This window comes from Epinephelus fuscoguttatus, linkage group LG5 (genome assembly GCF_011397635.1).
Source record: "Epinephelus fuscoguttatus linkage group LG5, E.fuscoguttatus.final_Chr_v1".
NCBI lineage: Eukaryota > Metazoa > Chordata > Actinopteri > Perciformes > Serranidae > Epinephelus > Epinephelus fuscoguttatus.
The window spans coordinates 42790380-42805895 of record NC_064756.1 but is presented as its reverse complement, the minus strand read 5'-3'; the positions used below and the strand labels follow the sequence as shown (position 1 = coordinate 42805895).

Here is a 15516-nt window from a genome sequence, read left to right as displayed (position 1 = left end):
TTGTGTTCGGACTCATAGATAATAAATCAGATTCATTGATGTTGAAAAGCTGCCTACTTTTTTCACCACATAGGAAATTGGTCAGGAATCAATAAGGGAATCGATAAAGAATCGGACACCATGTTTGGTGAAAGCAACAGTCTGCACCGGCTGCTAATGTGTCACTGGGACAGCTAACAGTAACTTTATACATTTGAACTGATCTGGACTTCCAAAAAACATTGACCTTTGTCACTGTATAGGAATAATTTCCATCCCATTACTCATTGCCAAGACATTTCACATGTCCAATACTCTTTCAGTTGTCCATGCGCTTTCTTCTTTGTTTTAATGCATTGCATCATCTTCATCCAAAGTTCCATGTTGACCTTGTCTTCTTTTTTCTCTTGTTTTTCCCTTCATTCTCTTCCCCTCTCTCTATACCTCATACATGCTGCTTTTGCTGGTTGTTGTTGTCTGGCTGTGGTTGCTTTGCGGCTAAGCTGGAGCAGACAGTCAGTGTTTCGGCCCCCACCCCTGCGTCCCCACAGCCCCAGGGCCCCCTCCAGGTACCACAGCACTCCAACCGTCCTCTGGGCCTTCTGGCTGGAGTTTGTACTCGAGTGACTTGTTGGAGTGTAAGGCCTGGAATCCTTCTAACTTTTCCTCCTTTTCCTTGTCTGCAGTATTTCCAACATCTGTATTAGGTTGTGACCAACACAAAAAGCTAAATGGCTGTAAGATTTAATCTGGTCAGCCTCCACACCTGATAGAATAGATAATATGTGGATTTTTTTTTGTTTAGCATTGTTAGCATGGATTGAATCCAGAACTGCTATTTGACAAATCAGATTCTTTCTTATTGTAAGCCTTACTGTGCATCCTGGTCGTCATAGCAGGAAGTTTTGTCTCATGGTCTTAATACTTTCAGAGACATTTCATCAAGCTGCAAAGCATGACATTAAAGGAAAACATGGACTTTTACTTAACCAAACTTTAAAAAATGGTCTCAAAGTAACCTCTATCTATGGTGTGGGAGCATTAATAGCCTACTTATTTAATCTCTGTTTTTCCAGCACAGAGAATGATGTAGGATGTTTTAGCCTAGTTTAAACATTGAAAGAGTATAGGAGTATGTTACTTCTGAGATCTTTGATTGAATGTTGTAACCTAATATACCAGAAAAAGAAACGCAAGCTCCACACATTATAGGTTCGCAAGCTCTTAGCTTGGAGCTAAGCCTGATGGGTGGCATGACTGCAAAACAATGCACCAACTCCTTGTTGAGTCATGGATGTATTGGTGATAAGCCAGAATCCAAACTACATATTTTTCCTCTTACCTGTGCTATTCAGCAATCCAGATTGTTTTGGTGTGAGTTGGTGAATGTTGGCAGGGTTTCCCACACATTCATTTAATTGTGGCAGCCTGCCACAATTAAAACATCTACCACCATGTTTTGATTTTCTATTTTTGGGGCTGGACCATTCATTAGAAGTGCTGTTGAAATATATATTAAATTCAGTTCAGTTATGTTGTATTTATAAAGCCCAATGTCACAAATAACAATTTGCCTCAGAGGGCTTTACAGCGTTTGACATCCCTCTGTCCATTGGACCCTCACAGTGGGTAAGGAAAAACTCCCCAAACAAACCTTTAACGGAGAAAAAAATGGTAGAAACCTCAGGAAGAGCAACTTCCAGGATGGACAGATGTGCAGTAGATATATATGCTGTTTGGTTATCCACTGTGTCACATTTTCTGAGCACAGAGCATATTCTGGAGAGCAGAACATCAGGGCGCAGTGAAAGTCAAACTTAACTGTCATTGCTTTCAGTTTGCTTTCACTGCTCAGCTCTGATTGGATGGACTGATCAGTGGTCCACCCCACGACCTAAACTCCGCAAACTGCTGCTGAGGAAAAAAAAAATATCACTCATGAGGAATTTTGCCTGCACTGTGTTCGAGGACCCACAAAAAGCTGTCTGATACACAAGGCCACAGAAAAATCATCTAGTTCCGTTATATTGGAGAGAAGGCAGACAACTCTATGGCCGATATCTCCAACACTTGACAACTCACATCAAAACAATCTAGATCTTTGACAGCAAACCCCAAACCCTAAAATCTGTTTCCAGTCATTGATTTTTTTTGTCTCCTGATATTTTAGAAACACCATAAAGATGAATTATTCAGTCAAAAGCTTTTTGGCAGGTCTTTTTCTTGTTTTGTCATCAACGTGAGGTGCAGTTTGTAACACAATGGCATGATCTATCTCTCTTTATGACACATCAGGCTGATCGAAGCAACCTGCATGGGCTTTGCATCTTTTGTATTGATGATCAGCATGCATGTCTGGTGTTTCTGCTCTTAAAGAAGTCTTGCATGAGTGTTGTGTGGCTAATTTTTATGTTGAGGTGCTTCCAGGTGCTGTTTTGTGTCATGATGAATCATTGTTTTTGACCTTAACACTTTTTTGTTGTCATCCGACCATTTTATTCTATGGGCCATAAATGTTTCACCAGTAAAAGTCTAATATTAAAGCAGATCTGCCATGAAGCCAGTGAGTGGCTCATAACAGGTTCTTTTTATAGATGATTATGCTTGTAAACTTGATTTTTCTCTCACAGGTCTGCTGAATAAGTATAACCAACTACGCTTTGTTTAGATACAATGGTGCTTGCCTTCATCTGCGTGCTTATCTATTTGTGTAACATTTGCTACTCATTTCTAACTGTGACCTTTGACCTCTTAATGCTGGCCCAATCACCAGGGATCAGTGGAAGAGGACCCTTTGGCCCTCCTTCAGGCATCTCATGCTGCAGCTCAGCAGTCTCAGGTGTGGCCTGCACTGTACCAGCTCGTCCCACGGTCCCCCTGCACTGTAGAATGTTGTGCTGTGTTGTGCTCTCTCCCTTTGCTTGCAACAGGCAGTGTGTCTTGTTCACCTTTCCATTAAAATGATTTGAAATCAAGCAGCCACCTTTAAAGACTTCATTGGTTCTTTGGGTTTACATCCAAAAATTTCGCACTATTTTCAGTATTTGCTGATTTCTGACGTGTTTGTGTCATTTTAGTTTTGTGGTTGTGGTGGTCCCTCTTCACTTGTGTCCCATGTATGTTCACTTAGCCGAGGTAATCCCTGGTATTTTTGTTACCAGCATTCACACTGAGCCCCCTTCACACACCCCTGAGGCTTGTTATATTGACATCCATCTGTTTTGAAGTTTCTTACACAGACACACAAACACATTCTCACACACCACCCTGAAGAAGCAGCAGTGCTTAGTGGACTGTGAGACTTTTGTGTCCATTGTCACCCACTGCATGGTCATCATCTTGCTTTTCCTCCATAACCTTTCAGCATGTGTTGGGATCAGACTGGAAACACTGGTGGTTTCAGAAAGATCCAGTGTGACTGCGAGTGATTCAGTGACATGACTTGACAATAATAATAATTTCACTATCCCTGCTGTCTAGTAATTTTTGTCCTTTCTGTCCCCAAGGTGAAGACAGAGGAGCAGATCGCAGCGGAGCAGGCCTGGTATGGATCAGAGAAAGTCTGGCTTGTCCACAAAAATGGGTTCTCCCTGGGTGAGATTAAAGAATAATATAATAATAATAATCATAATAACAGCTTCGAGCTTAAACATTCCAATATAATTTCATGCTTTGTGTTTCCTGCCTTTTCTCTTCCCAGCCACTGTGGTGAAGACAGAGGCTGCCTCCCTGCCAGAGGGCAAGGTGAAAATCAAATTGGAGGATGATGGGACAATACTGGAGGTGGACGAAGATGACATAGAAAAGGTAAATGGTTAGCTGAAGAGCCAGCCTGGGTCCCCTCCACCTGTCACTTAGTCAGCTGTAGAGAGTCAGGCTGCCACAGAGGACACTAACAGACAGCAGGAATGATAAGACAGGTGGAAGAAAGGTCAGATGCGATAGTTGGAAAAGTTTAGCAGTTGTTGACATTTGCGTACTCAGCCATGGTGCTTTTCCAATCAGACATTTCTAAAATCTCTAAAGATGTGTTTACTGGAACAAAAAAACTTCAAAAAACTTAATCTAATTAATTACATGCTCTGTGATTAGTTAATCTAAATATATATCAATATATCAATTTTTGTTGTAAAGTAAATTTCAATTCAAATGAAAGTAGATGTGTCATAGCAAAGCTGCTGGATTTTGGACATAATTGTCCCCTAGACCTCTACCATCAAAACTGGTCTGCAGTTCATTGCAGTTTATTTTGGAAGGGAGTTAGTTAGTCGGTCACAGGAAGACTTGCTCAGTTAGTATCTGAACGCCTGGTCGAGTGTGGCTTAATGAGGCTGGCTGCTAGTGCTAGCATCAGAGGCTGTGCTAGCTTAGACCTCCAGCTTTGACGTTGAATGCTCTTTCAGTCTTGAATAATCCGATGGTACAAAAATTCCTTATTGCAGAAATTGCAGAGAACGGTGCTCCTATCAGCAGTTCCATCGGGGCATTTCTTAAACGTAAAGGTAAATTCCTGGGGCCAAGCAGTGTCGTGTCATCCACCTCATGTGACAAAGGCCTACTTTACACTACATGGTTCAAGTGACCCAATTCCGATTTTTTCCTGTCAAGCGGCACAGATCGGATCTGTAACATGAACATGTAAACAGAAAAAAAAACGCATGATATCGGATATTGTCAGATCAGATTCAGGCCTCCTTCATTTTCATTTCATTTCATTTAACCTTTATTTCAACAGGGAGGTCCACTGAGAGCGAGCTCTCTTTTTCAAGGACGCCCTGCATGTAATACATAACACACACAATTACAAAATTACAAGGTACATAAACATGAGAGTACAGAATACAAAAAATACAGTCTTTACAACGTAAAAGTGAAAAAACTAAACATAGTAGATACAGACAAGACTAAAAATAACAGGAGCATGACTGATCTCTAAGTAAAGCCTCATCAAGGCTGTGAGGTGTACGCTGCTTTTCTTTCTTTCTTTCTTTCTTTCTTTCTTTCTTTCTTTCTTTCTTTCTTTCTGTTAGCGACATACACTCCAACACAGGATGGGTTGTTTTTATTGACTGAGTTGATAATTAAGCCATATTGATGCACGGATCGGCTCTGATAGCACTCGAATCAGCATGTACCTATCAATCATCCGGCCGCACCCGGCTGCAGCTGCACGGACATTTCCACCGCTCTGTGTAGGCTAAGTTATCTTTTAAATTATGTGGAGCAGCGCCAGCTTTCCAGGTGATTTATTCTTTAACGATTAACTTCAAATATTTAAAGTTAGTCCTTAAAATTGCTTTCAGTAATGTAAACATTTCCATGCGCGCAGTAATGTCACTGTAGCAAATACCGTGGGACATTTACACAGTGGTCAAGAGTGCTGAACCGGAAGTGTCGCACAAAAAACGGAAGCTGGCTGCGTTCTGTTTTGCCTCCGTGTCTCCGTGAAAAATAAATTGAATAGAACATGTAAACAGCAGTCAAGAAAAATTGGATATAGGCAACAAATCAGAATTGGGCATCAAGACATGGTAGTGTAAAGGCAGCCAAAGCCACTGTAGCCTTCAGTGACACACCGGGTCAAAGAGCACTACAGAATGTGATTAATCAGTGTTAATGTTTTATCGCATTCTTTTTTCTTTGATTAATAATCGACATGAACATGTCATTTTGACAGTCCTACTTTCATGTCATTAAGACTTTGACAGTGGGGTGTCAGTGGCTTAGTGGATAGAGCACGTGCCCCATGCTGTCCCCTCTGTCTCTCCCCCCTTCAGGCCACACTATCCTATCCATTATAGGCAAAAATGCCAAAAAAAATCTTAAAAAAGAAAAAAGATTTTTGACGGTGTGGCTCTAACATCAGTACCCAGAGGACAAAAAAAGTGACAAAGTAATTTGTACTGTAATGATGTCATTGACCTCCCAGTTTAATGGTCATCTAAAAATTTACAGAATCACTATAAGTGTACTTAAAAAAAGAGGAGAGAACATAGGGAAAATGCTGCTTTACAGGTGTAGGATGAAAGCTATAGGCATGCAGAATACTGGTTTTGTCAGTGGACAGTACACCTAAAGACATAAGCACCATCGGGTCTATTAAAATTACAGATAAGTTTGGTGATATTCTATAATTTTCCTACTGTTAACAAATCCCATGTACAGAGTCAAACCAACACTAAATGCATCTACTAATATGTGTATATCAAATCCTGAAACATCTTCTTCCTTTGTCATTACTTTACAATATTACTCTCTGAGTATTGTGTTACAGAGTTACACGTGTTACTTATTACACTACTTTTGTGTTACATTTACAAAATGAGCTCAGAAGAACTGATGTGGATGAGGGTCATATTGTTTCACTGCAGCTAATCAAAGCACAGAAGCTACAGTTTCTTACAGTTCATTTCAAATCCAGTGCCCATTAATGCATTCACATACAGTGGTTACCACTTTGTATTAAAATCTCCTGCTTATGTTAATAATAGCATGATGATATAGCACAATTAAAGGGATAGTACACCCAAAAATGAAAATTCAGCCATTATCTACTCACCCATATGCAGATGGAGGCTCAGGTGAAGTTTTAGAGTCTTCATATCACCCGCGGAGATCCCAGGGGAGAGGGCTCAGCAAAACAACTCCACCTAATGGAGACTTAAGGCACCCCAGATTCAAACGTCCAAAAACACATAATTGAAACCACAAAATATCTCCATACTGCTTGTCCGTAGTGATCCAAGTGTCCTGAAGCCCCGACATAAAAAGTTGTTTGGAAAAACGTCATTTCAACTCTGTTTTTAGCCTCATTGTAGCCTGCAGCTCTAACTGCCTCTCTGTGCACTGAGCTCACGTGTGTGCCCTTGAGCGCGAGACCAGCGAAATGTCTCACAGTCTCAATGACGTTTTTCCAAACAACTTTTTATGTCGGGGCTTCAGGACACTTGGATCATTACAGACGAGCAGTATGGAGATATTTTGTGGTTTCAATTATGTGTTTTTGGACGTTTGAATCTGGGGCGCAATAAGCCTCCATTAGGTGGAGTTGTGTTGCTACCCCCTCTCCCCTGGGATCTCCGCAAGTGTTGTGAGGACTCTAAAACTTCACCTAAGCCTCCATCGGCATATGGGTGAGTAGATAATGGCTGAATTTTCATTTTTGGGTGCACTATCTTTTTAAAATAGCCTTGGTCACAGGGAAGGTCGGGCAGAAGGAGAGGTTCCACAGTGGAAACGGAAAAAATGCATATCGGAACTGAACTTAACCGTACTGGACTGCTCGATGGAAACTGGGCTTAACAGTGCCAGTGGACTTTAAGCGTGTTTTCACCAAACACTTTCTGTATAGTATTTTAGAACCCATACAGACATGTCCCTAAACCCAAGATCTGTTTAGCTTTTCCATTGCAGACAGTACTCTTAAATGTAGGTAGGGTTCTTAACAGATGGTAAAAGTCATGTCTGCTCCATCCGGTTCTCACTGTATTTCCTCTTCACTGACAATACAGGTGATTGTCTGTGCCTCGCTGATCGTCCACGGAATGGGTTGCGTGCCAACATTTTTAGAACAAGAAATCCAAGACTTGAGTGTTTAGAGTCTTTGTCACAATTGATGGGATATTCAAAAATAGCAGGTTTTTGTATTGGATCCTTGGAGAGCAAGAGTGATGATTGTCTCTCGACCAGAAAAAAGGACTGCAGTGTTTCTAGCTCCACCTTTTAGTATCAGATCAGCGTGCGAGGTACCTCAACAGAAGGGTGATGAAAAAATGGGATGAATGGAACAGTACTGATGGTACCATCCACAACTTTTGACAATGGAAAAGCAAAAATAAATGTTCTAATGTGGAATAACTGAACCAAACCTGACTGCTTGGTGGAAATGAAGCCAATAGTCCAGGCGTGTTAAAAAATTCTGTATGTGGTTAGCCACCTCTGTGACACTAATTGAATGCCATCATGGTTAACTCTGTCTCTCTGTGTGCAGGCCAATCCTCCATCATACAACCGATCAGAGGACCTGGCTTCACTGCTCTATCTGAATGAATCCAGTGTGATGCACTGCCTGAGGCAGCGCTTTGGAGGCAACCTCATCCACACCTACGCTGGACCCAATATGGTGGTCATCAACCCCCTTAGTACACCCTCCATGTACTCTGAGAAGGTAAGTTTTAGACTGATGACGGTTGTCAGTTAATATTGCTGTTATAGCAGCATTCTGTGTTAAAGTCCATGGTTTTGGAATGACATGTTAAACAATCACATTTGGGTGCAGGGATGCAGTGATGAAGGGATTGTACTGTTGAGTGCACTCTATGGTGCATTATTTTTCTGTAAACAGTGGTTGTACAGTGAGGAAGATTAAGCAAATACCTGCTGGCAGACTGCAGGCAGAGCCAAAACAAACCCAGTGCACCAGGTAAAAAGCTGTGCAGAAACAAGTTCAGGTAGCAAAGTAACATATGCGGTCACAAGAATAACTCCCCTCATTCATGTTTGAGGGGAGCTAAAAGGAGAAAAGGCAAAAAGGAACATTGCACCATTTATAAATAAATGCTCACCAGAACAGCAGGAAATGCTCTAGATTTCTGTCTTTCATTTTTTTTTTTTTTTTACTTCAAACAAACAAAAGTGAATAACAGACAGAATTTTCTCAGACCACATGTAAAATTAGATTAATTATTTATAATAGATTCTTAAAATTGATAAAAAAAAATTGATAAAAAAAATACTTAACTAACCTAACCCTTACCCTCTAAATAAAATTGCTAATGTGATTTTATAAATCTATGTTGTGAAATAAATTATTGCATTAAAACTGTGAAACCAGGATTTTCCTGTGTCTATAACTGTACCTTAACTTTGCCTCATTAAAGCTGATCGGTTGTTCAACTCCTGGGGGTCATCAGAAGAGTTGCTCACAGCTCAAATGGAAAACATGAAAATAGTAAGGAATCAAGAACACACAGCATCATTCAGGCAGTTTTACAGTTTAATTAGGGCTCTTCCCGACTCAGAATTATCATATATTGCCCCTCTCTAAAACTGTGTCATCTTTGTCATTTAAAAAGCAACAATATACCTAATGATAGCCTAACAATAAAGGTTATTTATAAAGCACTAAAGTCAGGATGAATGAACTAAGTTGCAAAATCAACGAAAAAATAGTGGTAGTACACTCTGTCGAGCCACTGTTAATCACCGCAGGGGAAATTCCTTCAACACAACAGCCCTAGACTACTACTTTGGTACATTTCAAAAAGGGCTGTACCCGATTCAGATTTATGTCAGTCAAATCAGATTCAGCCATTTAATACAGATATTTTATGATTCTTTTTTTTTCATGTAATGTTTAAAAGTTTGAGTGGGGCTCAGCAGGACTTTCAGTGTGACAGCAGCATTCATGTAATATAGTAAACAAGCTAACAGTGCTGACGGTGGATTGGAAATGTGCAACATTTTTTGACCCTAGATATCAAACAAAATTCAGAGACTGGGATGTATTAAGAATCTGTGAGAAGTTAATTCACCACCTCCAAGCAGAAAAGAGAAGATAATGTCATCTCGGAGACACATGGTGGAAAGTTTCTCCTCCTCTGTGCTGCTGAATCACGTCCACAGCTGACTGTACCAAAGAGAAGCGTGAAAGTCAAAAGCGCTCACTCCACAGCAAAATCTGGGGACCAGAATGTACCTAGAAGTACACTGCACAGCACATTGATTAGCCAAAAAAAGGAGACTGCTTGACTTGAAACGCAGTCAGTTGGGGGATCTCCAACTGATAATTCAAATCTCTGCCTTTCAAGGGGCAGCCCTAAATGCATTGCTATTTTAAATTCCCAGGTTTTCTAGGGTGTTTGAGAACTGTTTTTAAATTCTATCTAGCATTGAACACCTAAAAGTTGTCTTAATCATATGTTGATAAAGCTTGCAGACTTTCTGTTGAGCACAATGATTATCACCGATATTGAATAACTGGCAGAAAGGTAGGGGTGAAGGTGAGGGTGGCAGCTCTTTGGTGGTGGCTCTTATTTTAATCCCTCTCTGCATTTGTGTTTGTCCTTCTTTTGTGCCCCCCTCCCCTCTCCTTTGCTGTGTGTATCTTCTTCCTCCTCCATAAGGTGATGCACATGTTCAAAGGCTGTCGGCGTGAGGACACGGCACCTCATATCTACTCTGTGGCCCAGACTGCGTACCGCAACCTGCTCACCACCCGGCAGGATCAGTCCATTGTGCTGCTGGGCAAGTCAGGCAGTGGCAAAACCACAAACTGCCAGCACCTGGTCCAGTACCTCGTCTCCATCGCTGGCAGCACAGGCAAAATCTTCTCTGGTGAGCCTGCAGACAGAAGATAGGGCAACAGATTGATCAGAAAAAATCATGAACAGATACAATAGATAAATAACTGGACTGATAGTAGGCTGTACAAGATCTCTGACATGTAGTTACACAGGACATTCATTTAAATTTGTACATTGTTGTATCAGAACTGTGAATGTCTTGTCCTTGAATTTATTATGGACCCAACTTTCTAAACTTAAAGGTCCAGTGTGTAGGATTCAAGGAGATATAGTGGTAGAAATGGATCACAATTTAATAAGTATGTATTCTTCAGGGTATAATCACCTGAAAATAAGAATTGTTGTGTTTTTGTAACCTTAGAATAAGCCATTTTTATCTACATAAGGAGCAGGTCCCAGAATGGACAAACCAAACACTAGCTCTAGACAGGGCCATCTGTGTTTTTTCATTTTACCGCTGGCCACAGTAGTTAACAGCAGCTGTGCAACAAGAGCGTAAAAAAAAAAAAAAATTAAAAGAAATGCTGATTTGTTTTTACCTTGAACCTGTTTTTTCAGTGTTTTTACTGGTTTAAATAACCAAATATGTCTGTTTTGGAGAGGAAGAGACCTCTAAGGATAATTCAGCTCCCAGTGAAAACCTCTTGAACAATGAACACTGAAGGAATTATATCAAGGAGAAGTTTCATTTGGTTGCATCTAGCAATCCTCAGTGGTAGATGCCACTAAATCCCCCTAAATTTTACACACCGTTCCTTTAACTTTCCAAAAAAAAAAAAAAAAAAAAATCCATTGCAGTAAATAAAGCAACAGTTTATTTACTTTATTAGGTAAAACTGAAACTTGTCATACCAAAAAAAAGTCACTTAAAATCCCTCATTTTACAGAAAGACTGTGTGTGCTCAACTATGGCAAGCACAGTGGACTAGTCATTGTTTCTTGATATCTCAGCTGGTCCTCACCCCTGTTTATTCAGCAATATTACATTTTATTTGCTCAGCAATATTACATTTTACAGTATGTATGTGACAAAGAGGTCACTCACAGACATCAAAATGCAGAACACATTTCTGGATTCTCATTCAAAAGTTAATACTGATCCCCTAGAGCAAATGATGAGATACATTTTTACGTGTTCTTGGTGACACAGCTGAGAAGTGGCAGGCGGTCTACACCATCCTGGAGGCTTTTGGCAACAGCTCCACCTCTATGAACACCAACGCCAGCCGCTTCTCCCACGTAGTGTCCCTCGACTTCGACCAGGCTGGGCAGGTGGCCTCCGCCTCCATCCAGGTAATACACACTTAATATTCACAATGGAAACAGGTGTAAACAGTTGTAATTTCAACTTAAAATGTGGTAAACCCAAAGAAACAATTGAAGAGATGAAGGTTTGGAGAACAAAACAGAGTCGGTGCTGTGCTGAGTGTTACCCTAACAGAAGTGTCTGACTCGTGTTATCTCCTGCTCAGACCATGCTGCTGGAGAAACTGAGGGTGAGCAGACGACCTGAGGCAGAGTCGACCTTCAACGTCTTTTACTACATGATGGCCGGAGCCGACAGCAGCCTGAGGTGACTCCTCAAACACTTATTTGTCAACACAACAGCAGCATTTGGGCGGCAGTAGCTCAGTCCATAGGGACTTGGGTTGGGAACTGGAGGGTCGCCTGTTCAAGTCCCCATCCGGACCAAATATGGAGTGTAGACTGGTGGCTGGAGAGGTGCCAGGTCATCTCCTGGGCACTGCCGAAGTGCCCCTGCGCAAGGCACCGAATCCCCCAACCTCTCGGGGCGCCTGACCAAGGCAGCCCTTCTCACTCTGACATCTTTCCACTTTGTGCATGTGAATTTCCCCTCAGGGGGATTAATAAAGTATATAAAATTAAAAAAAAAAAAAAAAAAATTAAAAATTAAATTAAATTTGAATAGCATAACTATGAAGTATTCAAATATGTCTTTTTTACCCTTATAACTATTTTTTGTGGTATTTGATTACAAAAGGGGATTACAAGTTTAGTTTAATGATTTTGGTTTTTAAATTTGTCTCCAATTCCAGGGAAATTTGTTGAGATCATTTTAATTCTGTTTTGGGCATCACAACTCATCAGAGCAAGGTGGAACCAGTCTGTTGTGGTTGTTCCAGGCCAGCTTGAAAGAAGGAGGAAGTGTGCATCTACTGCTAGCTAACCTTGCACCTGAGCTAGCTAACATTACAGCTCAGCCGTAGAGGACACCATTAATGTTTACATCTCATGCTGTAACGAGCATGAGCCTCTTGTCAGTGAGTAGATGCACGCTTCATTCTGCGCAGTAATACAGTGGTGGGAGTTGTTCAGTAGAAAAAAAATAGTTCTTATGCAAAACTGCTCACAACAAGGTCTGTAAATTATTTTGAGGAGCCAGGTCATGATTTCTGTAAAGAGACATTGCTGATGAGTTTTTTCAAATGTATTTTTTTGGTGCTTTGAGCAGCACAAACTAGTGCCATCTAGTTCTATTTTATTGGAGAAAAGGCAGCCATTTCTACGGCCGATATCTCTAGCTCTCAGCAACTCACACCAAAAATATCTAGTTTGGTAAATAGTACTGCAGGTAAGAGGAAAAAATATGTATTTTTGATTTTGAGATGAAATATCCCTTTAGAATTATTTTAAACATGTTTGATATAATCTGATATAATTACCATGAGAATGATATCTACACTGGCCAGTAAACATAAAAACATATAAAATGGTAAGAAAGCAATGTTCTGTGAGTGAGTTTCAATTCAGAGCCACAGCTAAACTAGCCTGGTGAAACCATCCTGATCTTGTGAGCTCATATTCTATTTCGCTCCGCAAATCAGTCTGGCCATGCAATCATAAAGGCACATTCTGGCATTGTTAAAGCTGACCAGGCCAATCACAACCGTTTATTACTTTGAGGCGGGCACATCATCAGAATAGGAGGGACAAGGAACAGATTGAATGCATTTCGTAAACAACCAACACGCGTACTGATTTTGAAACTGCTATGGTAAATGTGTTGAATGAAATAGAATGTATATTTTCTTTAAAAGCATAACAAACGACTGCACTGAAAGCTTTTCTTGAAAAAAAAGGATGTGTTTGCCATCCTTCCTATGGGGTTTGGTAAAAGTTTAATTTACCAACTGGGTCCGTTGATCGGGAAAAAGATGGGACTCAGTGAAAACCCAGTGGCTATTGTTGTTTCTCTGCCTGTTGCTCTCATGGAGGAGCAGGTCAGGGAAGCGACCAAGCTGGCAATCACAGCCATGCAAGTTGGAGTCCACAGTGAGGAGGAAATCCGCAAAGACGGCAACACTCTTTCCCAGACATCAGGCTCGTTCGAGATCAGCCAGGCCTGCGCAGATTCGATCACCGGTGATCAGCGCACAATGCATGTCGGTTAGTTTTGTGTCCGACTGAGCTGCAGTTGCTCTCCACCGACTGCACTGCCTGGCTCTCACCTGATCTAACAGCTGATTGGTTCAGATGTAGAAGGACGCGGCCTACACAGCCCTCGTGTTTTGCAAATTGGGTCTGGCAACGCCAGGCTACAGCTAAACCTCACTCTGGTGAAATTCATTCTTTTACAGCTCTCTCTGCACAGTTTACTTTCCATGTTTCCAGTGTCTCCTGAGTCAGTTTTTCCTCCATATTTAAAGGTTTTCAAGGGTTTCTTTCTCTATCATGAAAATGTATGTATGAATTATCAAGGCAAACCATTTTTTGGGGGGGTTTTTGGATGTCCATTTCTTTTTTGGTACAGTACCACTCAAGATTTTAGGTTGTCGCAGGATTTGGAGGATTTTTTACTCAATGCAGCTGTGTCTGAAATCACTTCCTTGTTCACCTACTCCCTCTTCTCTATATAAATAACACTAGTGGTTTACTTATAGAGCAGTGAAATGAGATGCCGGCATTTGAATCTTTATCATTTTGCATCCCAAATGTTTGGTACTGTGGGATAAACTAAGTCAAAAGACTGTTGTTGAAATTCATGAGACTTTAAAACCACACACAGCAACATCCAGAGGTGTGTGCATTTCACTAGCTGATCTCAGTACCCTCTGTCTTTCCTCCTCTCCTCCAGAACGGAGCTGCACTTCAACCACCTGGCTGAGAACAGTGCTTTTGGGATCCTACCACAGACTAAGGTAATCACACTGGGTGGTCCAGCTGAAATGTGTCTGTTTTTAGGCTTTCATTTCCTAGTTTCTTTATGCTTTATATCATATATACCTCATGTTATAACCCCATATTAATATTTGAAAGTAAGAAAAAATCATATTAACATATACATAAATTAGTTTTAGGGATGCTAGGATTGTGAAATTCTGGGCTGATATTTATGTTAAAAATGACAAATTGGCAGATAGGTGATACCAGTGTTTACCCCTGGACAATGGGACGACAGGATGCTGCAAGTCTGGAGTCTTGCTTTATAACCTACATAACCTCAATGACATAACTGTCATTGAAGGTACAACCCCACCAAAAAAATTAAAAAAAAAAAAAAAGGTCAGAAAAACATCAGCCGCTGCCATCAATGAATGTCATCTTATTTGCAGATAGGCTGTTGGCAGTCAGCTTGGCTAATATCAGCCAATACTGATGCTAATGAATCTATGCATCCCAACTAATTTTCTTTACACAGCCCATAACATGAAAAATGTTATTGAGATGGTTCCTTTTTCAGCAGTTGGGACTAAGAAATGTACTGGGCAGGACATTTTACAGGTGACAAATAAACTTTGGCAACACTGTTTCTAACATATCTTCAGCATTTTTGTACTTCAGTTTCTTGTCATTTATCAGCTAACCTATAAGCAGATCCTGATGTATCTGCTCTAAGCTAATATTTCTCAGTCAGACTCTAACCTGTGGGGTGTTTAATGATGAAATAAATATATTTAAGTAGCTGTTTCATGTGATCATTTTGTCTCCAGCCTGAGGACAAGCAGCGAGCCTCGCAGCAGTTCACCAAGCTGCAGGCAGCCATGAAGGTGCTGGGGATCTCTGCTGAAGAGCAGAAGGCCCTCTGGCTCATCCTGGGGGCTGTGTACCACTTGGGGGCTGCAGGGGCAACTAAAGGTAGGGACTCCCAACTGACTGACTTCAAATACATCAAATCTGGAGTACATCGCATCTCTGCAAGACATTGCTTATACTGATCGTTGCATGATGAGAAGATAGACATCAAAATCCTGCATGTGTCCCTGACTCTGTG

At 40.9% G+C, this 15516-nt stretch overlaps 1 protein-coding gene across 6 annotated transcripts in view; it reads left to right on the top strand.

Moving 5' to 3' along the window:
• The window catches only part of myo18ab (myosin XVIIIA b), a 241528-nt gene that overhangs the window by 64767 nt on the left and 161245 nt on the right, over positions 1-15516 (top strand). For 4 of the 6 annotated variants that reach the window (XM_049576736.1, XM_049576735.1, XM_049576732.1 and 1 more), the window contains exons 5-13: positions 2753-2818; positions 3486-3573; positions 3680-3786; positions 7970-8146; positions 10104-10314; positions 11434-11576; positions 11756-11856; positions 14380-14443; positions 15236-15380. In XM_049576736.1, the coding sequence (XP_049432693.1) occupies positions 2753-2818; positions 3486-3573; positions 3680-3786; positions 7970-8146; positions 10104-10314; positions 11434-11576; positions 11756-11856; positions 14380-14443; positions 15236-15380 (1102 nt within the window). The remainder of the gene's footprint in view (positions 1-2752; positions 2819-3485; positions 3574-3679; positions 3787-7969; positions 8147-10103; positions 10315-11433; positions 11577-11755; positions 11857-14379; positions 14444-15235; positions 15381-15516) is intronic. The other 2 variants (XM_049576734.1, XM_049576733.1) reach the window with 1 other exon arrangement.